We start from the raw sequence: 7,117 nt of genomic DNA on the forward strand, positions 1-7,117 counted from the left end.
CTATATAAAGGCTCCTCCACCCTTACAATTGGGACAAATTGATCCCAGGAGAAAAGAGAGACACACTTGAAGCCATTAGAAATACTTCCATTTCTTTTACAACCTTGTGTGAAAGGTGAATCCACCAACTAAGGTTGTGCTGGACCTCCCTGGGCCCGAAAACCCAAAAACCAACACTAGCGCCGTCTGTGGGGATCGATACAAAGGGCTACGTGACTCTCTGAGCAGGGAGAGTCCCGAAGTCGAACGGAAAAGCGTCTTAAACATGTCGGAAAGACTAGACCAAGCAAACAACCGGAACAACGGGATAGAGGCAGATCTAAGAAACCAGCTGAACCAACGAAATGCTCAAAGTCAAGGAAATGAAACGGCACAGGTGAACCGGCAGCCGCCTATGATACCCCTCACCCGGAACAACTCCACGCGATCGGACGAGCCTTCGCCGACGCGAGTCGAGGGGTGAGGGAACAGTCGGTTTCTCGGCCGATGCCTCGCCATCAACAACTGTCCCAGAGGCCGGAAGACGGACAGGAAAATCAACGGGCAGAGAGCCAGCTAGTGCGATCAGTCCACTCAAGGCTGGGTCCGAATGCTGGGCGGCAGCCTGCACGAGAACGACTAGGAGAAAGGGAGCCCAGCCGCGCACCAGCAGGACCCCGAAACCGGGAGACCGGTCGGGAAAGAGCTCGCACCCGGAGAACGAAAACTCGAACGCGACAGACCGAGCGCATAACGTGCCAAGATGCCAACCGGCCGAATCAGAAGTCGGCGAAAGCACAGAGTCCACCGGAAACCACACTCACAATGAAGGCGACGTGGCCCAGTTGGCCCGAGAGGTACGAGACCTGAGAAAATAAATGGGGGGAAAGACCAAATCCCCTGGGCAGACGTTGCTCACAGCTTTGCCATTCTCTTCCGAGATCATGTCCTACAAAGTACCCGGCGACTTTAAATTTCCTGAACAAGCCACCTTCGATGGATCCGGAGATCCGCGCGAACATTTGCTTAGTTATCAAGCCAAAATGCAGGTCTTGGGAGTTCGAGACCCAGTGATGTGCCGCGCCTTCTTGCCCACGCTGAAAGGCTCGGCACAAAGGTGGTTAGTGGCACTGCCTCCCAAGTCAATTCACAGTTTCGAGGAGCTAGCCGACCGCTTCATGAGCCACTACGCGGCCAGCATTAAGCCCCTGAAGGATCTGACTCACCTAGGAGACATTCACCAAGAAGAAGGCGAATCTCTGAAGACCTATCTAGCTCGCTGGCAGAAAGTAATCCAATCCATTGAGGAAGTTGAGGACCAGACTACTTTCACCTTCTTCATCGAGTCTTTGCGGTCCGGTCAGCTATACCGAGATCTGCAGGACAACCGCCCGGCCACCTACGCGGAAGCCATACACATGGCCAGCAAGAGGGCCAACACGGAACAGGCTATGATGCACAAACGACAACGCGAGGTCGGAGGATCCGCCGGTGGGAAGAGGACGCGAGCCGAAACAAAGGAAAGGCGCTCGGAAGTGGCCCGACGACCCGATGCCAGACGGCCATACGACAGGCCCGTCGTACACCCCTCTCGGCCGGTTCCCGAACGGCCAGTGCACAAAATACAAGCAGTCGCTCCACCTCCGCCTCCGCCGATTGACGACCACGCGGTAAGCGATGAGGCAGGTAAGACCTCTAAATACTGTCGTTACCACAAATCCTACACTCACAGCACGGAAGAGTGGTTCTATTTGAAGAAGATCATGGAAGGTATCATCCAGCAAGGGACCCCGCCTCCTAATCAGTGGAGGCGGAGGTCGGCCACTCGGGGGGACGGGGATCCCACCGCCGCTGCGGAGAGCAGTCGGGGCAAGTAGCCGGCTTCTGAGGAAGGCGAGGCTCAGTGGCGTCAGAAGCCGGTTATCAACATGATAGTCGGCGGGCCGGAAGGTGGTGACTCAGCGAATACTCGAAAGGCCTGGGCTCGACAGCTGTATGTCGGGACGGTGTACGGGCGTGAGGAGAACTCTAAGAAGGTGTGCCGAGAGCCCATTACTTTCACTGATAGAGATTTGCCTGTGGGAGAGACGCCGCATCGAGATGCGCTGGTTATAGCGATGGACATCAAGGGGGTAGTCGTTCGTCGGATCCTGGTTGACACTGGGAGCAGCGTCAACGTGCTATACTTCGAGACTTTCACCAAAATGGGATTGACCCGAGAACAGCTGAACCCCGTCAAAACGCCACTCGCCGGTTTCACAGGAGACTCGGTGGAGGCAGAAGGATCCATCACTCTACCAGTTGAGATTGACAGTTATCCCGACGTACAGAAACTCAATATGAAGTTCATCGTAGTGAATCTAGCCTGCTCACACAACGCTATACTCGGCCGACCAGGTCTGGAGGATCTAGGAGCTCTGATTTCAATCGAGCATCTCTGCCTGAAATTCCGCACACCAAGTGGGGTAGGCACAGTGCGTTGCGACAGGAGAATCGCCCGCGACTGCTACCTACAGCCCTGCAGAGGAATGGGCAAGCGTGAGATGCAGGTCCATGTGATCACGGAAAGACCCCCAAAGAAGACGATGATACCTCGCCCTGAGCCGGCTGTGGAATTGGAAGAAGTCGAGATCGATCCCGATCAGCTGGATAGGTGGGTCCGAATTGGAGTCGGCCTCCTTGAGGAAGTACGAGAAGAGGTCATTAGAGTGCTCCGAGAGCACCAGCTAGTTTTTTCCTGGGGACCGGAGGACATGCCCAGTGTCGACCGATCCATTATTGCTCATCGACTCGCCGTAGATCCCGGCCATCGGCCGGTTGTGCAGAAGAAACGATATCTCGCCAATGATGGGAGGGAGTTTGTAAAGAAGGAGGCGAGCACGCTGTTGGCTGCGGGCAACATTCGAGAGGTTAAATACCTAGAATGGTTGGCAAACGTAGTTCTCGTACCCAAGCCCCCGGCCTGGCGGATGTGCGTTGACTACACAGACCTCATTAAAGCTTGCCCAAAAGACCCGTTTCCCTTGCCTCAGATCGACCAGCTAGTTGACGAAACCGCCGGGTCGGCCCTGTCAAACTTCATGGACGCCTTGAGAGGGTACCATCAAATTTTCATGCATCTTGCAGACGAGGAGAAGACCGCATTCCTGACGCCGGATGGAGTGTATTGTTATCGAGTCATGCCCTTCGGATTCAAGAATGCCGGAGCTACTTATACCGGATGGTGGCCCGGCTATTCCAATATCTGTTGGGAAAATCCATGGCCGCATATGTGGACGACATGCTCGTCAAAAGCCGAGAGGAGGACGAGCATGCGAGAGATCTGACCGCTGCTTCCAAGTAATGATAAGGTATAACCTCCGGCTGAATCCTAAGAAATGTGCCTTCGCAGTGCAACGCGGAAAGTTCTTAGGATATATGGTTACCAAACGAGGCATTGAGCCTAACCCCGAGAAGGTCCAAGCTATCATCGACATGCAGCCTCCCAGTACTGTCAAAGACCTACAGCGGTTAACTGGTCGATTGGCTGCCCTCAATCGCTTCCTGAGCAAGGCGGCGGATAAAACTATACCTTTCTTCGAAGCCATGAAGAAGAAGGAAGGCTTCGCCTGGACAGCCGAGTGCCAGCAGTCGTTCGAGGAATTGAAGCGGTACCTTTCTACGCCTCCCGTATTGTCCACCCCCTGGTGGGTGAGCCTCTGTTTTTATACTTGGCCGCTTCCCCGAAGGCGGTGAGCTCGGTGCTGGTCCGAGAAGAGGAACGTGCCCAGCACCCGGTATATTATGTGAGCCGCTCCTTGAAAGCCGCCAAAACACGGTACACGGCCTTAGAAAAGATAGTTTATGCGCTGGTGATCAGCGTGCGCAAGTTAGCGCCCTATTTCCAAGCCCACACTGTCCGAGTGCTGACTGATCAACCGTTGGGGAGCGTCTTGCGGAACCCCTCGTCGTCCGGTCGCCTGGTGAAGTGGGCCGTGGAATTAACCCAGTACGGGATTGAGTATCAGCCACGGCCATCCATAAAAGGCCAAGCCTTGGCCGACTTCTTGGTCGAGTGCACGGCAGGCGAAGAAAAAAAAGTACGCACCTCGGAAGATGACTTCGGCGAATGGTGGGAGATGCACGCGGATGGAGCCGCCAGTCGACAACATTGCGGGGGCGGAGTCATGCTAATCACACCAGAAGGGTTCCGACTATATTACGCGCTGAGCTATTCGTTCCCAACGACCAACAACGAGGCCGAATATGAGGCAGTGTTGAACGGTCTTCGACTCGTCAAGGCACTGGGAGTAGAACGATTGCGGATCAAAACTCACTCTAGATTGATAGTAAGGCAGATCTCAGGCACGTGTGAGGCTAAGAACGCCCGGATGACCCTTTACAAGGAGAAGGCGGTGGAGATGTTAAAGAAGTTCAGGGCCTACGAAATAGAATATATCTCTCGGACAGACAATGTGGAGGCCGACATACTGTCCAAGATCGCATTGGAAGGAGTGCCGGATCACCTCATTAAGATTTGCGAAAAGGAAGAGCTGAGTCGGCCGAGTATCGAGGAGACGCCGTCGGAAGTCCAGCAGGTGACTCACGCAGAGTGGGATCGGGGGAAGAACCCCGAGATGTTTTGGATCGAGGATATCTGACGGTTTAAGGAGACGGGCGAATTGCCCGAAGACCCAGGAGTCGCCGCCAGGGTTCGACGGAAAGCCCCTTCGTTCCAAATCCTTGATGGGCAGCTATACAAGTGATCATTCGGTGGTCCTCTTCTGAAATGTCTGCTTAGGCCCGAGGCCGAGAAGATAATGGATGAAGCCCATAGAGGCATCTGCGCCGCCCACAAGGCGCCCACACACTCGCTCTAAAGCTAGTCGTCCAAGGATACTATTGGCCGACCATGATGCGGGATTGCATCGAGTGGATAGCAAAGTGTGGCGTGTGCCAAGCCTTTGCCAGGAAGGATACGCGGCCGGCCACCTTCTACACCCCGGTCACCACGGCCATTCCCTTTTCTAAATGGGGAATCAACTTATTGGGACCGTTACCAGTCGCCCCGGGAAGCTTGAAATTCTGCGTAGTGGCTATCGATTACTTCACCAAGTGGATCGAGGCCGAGCCTCTAGCTACCATCACCGAATATCAATGTCGACGCTTCCTATCGAAAAAGGTGACTTTCCATTTTGGCCTGCCCGAGCATATCGTTAGCGACAACGATCGACAGTTCGATTGCCAAGCGTTCGCCGACTTTTGTCGTCGACACGACATCCGTCACACCAAGGTATCTGTGGCATACCCCCAGGCCAATGGACAAGTCGAGAACGCGAATCGAACTATAGTGGACGGGATCCGAAAGAAGTTGGAAGACATCCGAGGGAATTGGGCGGATGAGCTTGACCGAGTCCTATGGGCTAATCGTACTACGCTACGACGAGCGACCGGCGAGAGCCCGTTTTCCCTAGCATAGGGCTTCGAGGCCAAGGTTCCGATAGAAGTCGTAGAGCCCACTCATCGAGTCCGCAGTTACTCCGATGAAGAGAACGAAGAGAACCTCCGAATTGAGAAGAATTTCCTAGAAGAAAGAAGGGAAGCCGCAGGCGCCCGGATGGTCGAGTACCAACAAGCCGTGAAAAGGTATCGTGATCGGAGGATTCGCCCGCGAACCTTCCAAGTCGGGGACCCGGGTTGCGAGACCGGCAGGCGAGCCAACCCAAGGAGGGGGGAAAGTTCGCAGTCAAATGGGAAGGACTGTACCGTATTGCCGCGGTGGTCCAAGCCGGCACTTAGAAGCATGAAACCTTGGAGGGCAGACCCGTAGACCGGATTTGGAACGTCATCCATTTGAAGAAATTCTACCAGTAGAAAGAGGTTAGCCATGTACAAGCACCTAAGTTTCGAAACTTGAATAAAAGGGCACGAATTACTGCCAAATACTGCTGGACTCGGCGAGAGAGATAGGGAACAAGGACCCAGACCCTTAGTCGTTTCCGTGAAAAAGCCAAAAGGAGTCGCCTCTACTGAGGGACTCGGCGAGTATATAAAGAAACAACGGGGCACTGACCCTAAACTGTTTCTAAGAGAAGAAAAAGCCTAAGGAGTCACCTCGACTGAGGGACTCGGCGAGAGAGATAGGGAACACGGGCCCAGAACCTTAGTCGTTTTCGTGAAAAAGCCAAAAGGAGTCGCCTCGACTAAGGGGCTCGGCGAGTATATAAAGACACAACGGGTCACTGACCCTAAACTGTTTCTAAGAGAAGAAAAAGCCTAAGGAGTCGCCTCGACTAAGGGACTCGGCGAGAGAGATAGGGAACAAGGGCCCAGACCCTTAGTCGTTTCCGTGAAAAAGCCAAAAGGAGTCGCCTCGACCGAGGGGCTCGGCGAGTATATAAAGAAACAACGGGGCGCTGACCCTAAACTGTTTCTAAGAGAAGAAAAAGCCTAAGGAGTCGCCTCGACTGAGGGACTCGGCGAGAGAGATAGGGAACAAGGGCCCAGACCCTTAGTCGTTTCCGTGAAAAAGCCAAAAGGAGTCGCCTCGACTGAGGGACTCGGCGAGTATATAAAGAAGCAACGGGGCACTGACCCTAAACTGTTTCTAAGAGAAGAAAAAGCCTAAGGAGTCGCCTCGACTGGGGGACTCGGCGAGAGAGATAGGGAACAAGGGCCCAGACCCTTAGTTGTTTCCGTAAAAAAGCCAAAAGGAGTCGCCTCGACTGAGGGACTCGGCGAGTATATAAAGAAGCAACGGGGCACTGACCCTAAACTGTTTCTAAGAGAAGAAAAAACCTAAGGAGTCGCCTCGACTGGGGGACTCGGCGAGAGAGATAGGGAACAAGGGCCCAGACCCTTAATCGTTTCCGTGAAAAAGCCAAAAGGAGTCGCCTCGACTGAGGGACTCGGCGAGTATATAAAGAAACAACGGGGCACTGACCCTAAACTGTTTCTAAGAGAAGAAAAAGCCTAAGGAGTCGCCTCGACTGAGGGATTCGGCGAGAGAGATAGGAAACAAAGGCCCAGACCCTTAGTCGTTTCCGGGAAGAAGGCAAAGAGAATTCGCCTTGACCAAGGGACTCGGCGAGGTGAGATCCAAGATTAATACTTGAATCCTTAAAAATGTTTCTGGCGAACCTTGAGAGTCACCCCAACA

At 53.9% G+C, this 7,117-nt stretch overlaps 1 protein-coding gene across 1 annotated transcript; it reads left to right on the forward strand.

The window, feature by feature from the left end:
• Positions 1-857: 857 nt before the first annotated feature.
• On the forward strand, positions 858-1,734 carry LOC109155302. Its single transcript, XM_019302989.1, has 2 exons — positions 858-1,665; positions 1,712-1,734. Exons 1-2 carry the CDS (start codon positions 858-860, stop codon positions 1,732-1,734), a joined length of 831 nt encoding a protein of 276 aa, XP_019158534.1.
• The last annotated feature ends 5,383 nt before the right edge of the window (positions 1,735-7,117 follow it).

The sequence above is a fragment of the Ipomoea nil genome, unplaced genomic scaffold, assembly GCF_001879475.1.
Source record: "Ipomoea nil cultivar Tokyo-kokei standard unplaced genomic scaffold, Asagao_1.1 scaffold0276, whole genome shotgun sequence".
NCBI lineage: Eukaryota > Viridiplantae > Streptophyta > Magnoliopsida > Solanales > Convolvulaceae > Ipomoea > Ipomoea nil.

What these genes read in the sequence shown, in the direction of transcription:
- LOC109155302 (XM_019302989.1), top strand. Translation starts at nt 858, where the DNA reads ATGGGGGGAAAGACCAAATCCCCTGGGCAGACGTTGCTCACAGCTTTG. An exon ending in CGCGGTAAGCGATGAGGCAG is followed by an intron (nt 1,666 to 1,711) that starts GTAAGACCTCTA and finishes CTACACTCACAG; the next exon opens with CACGGAAGAGTGGTTCTATT.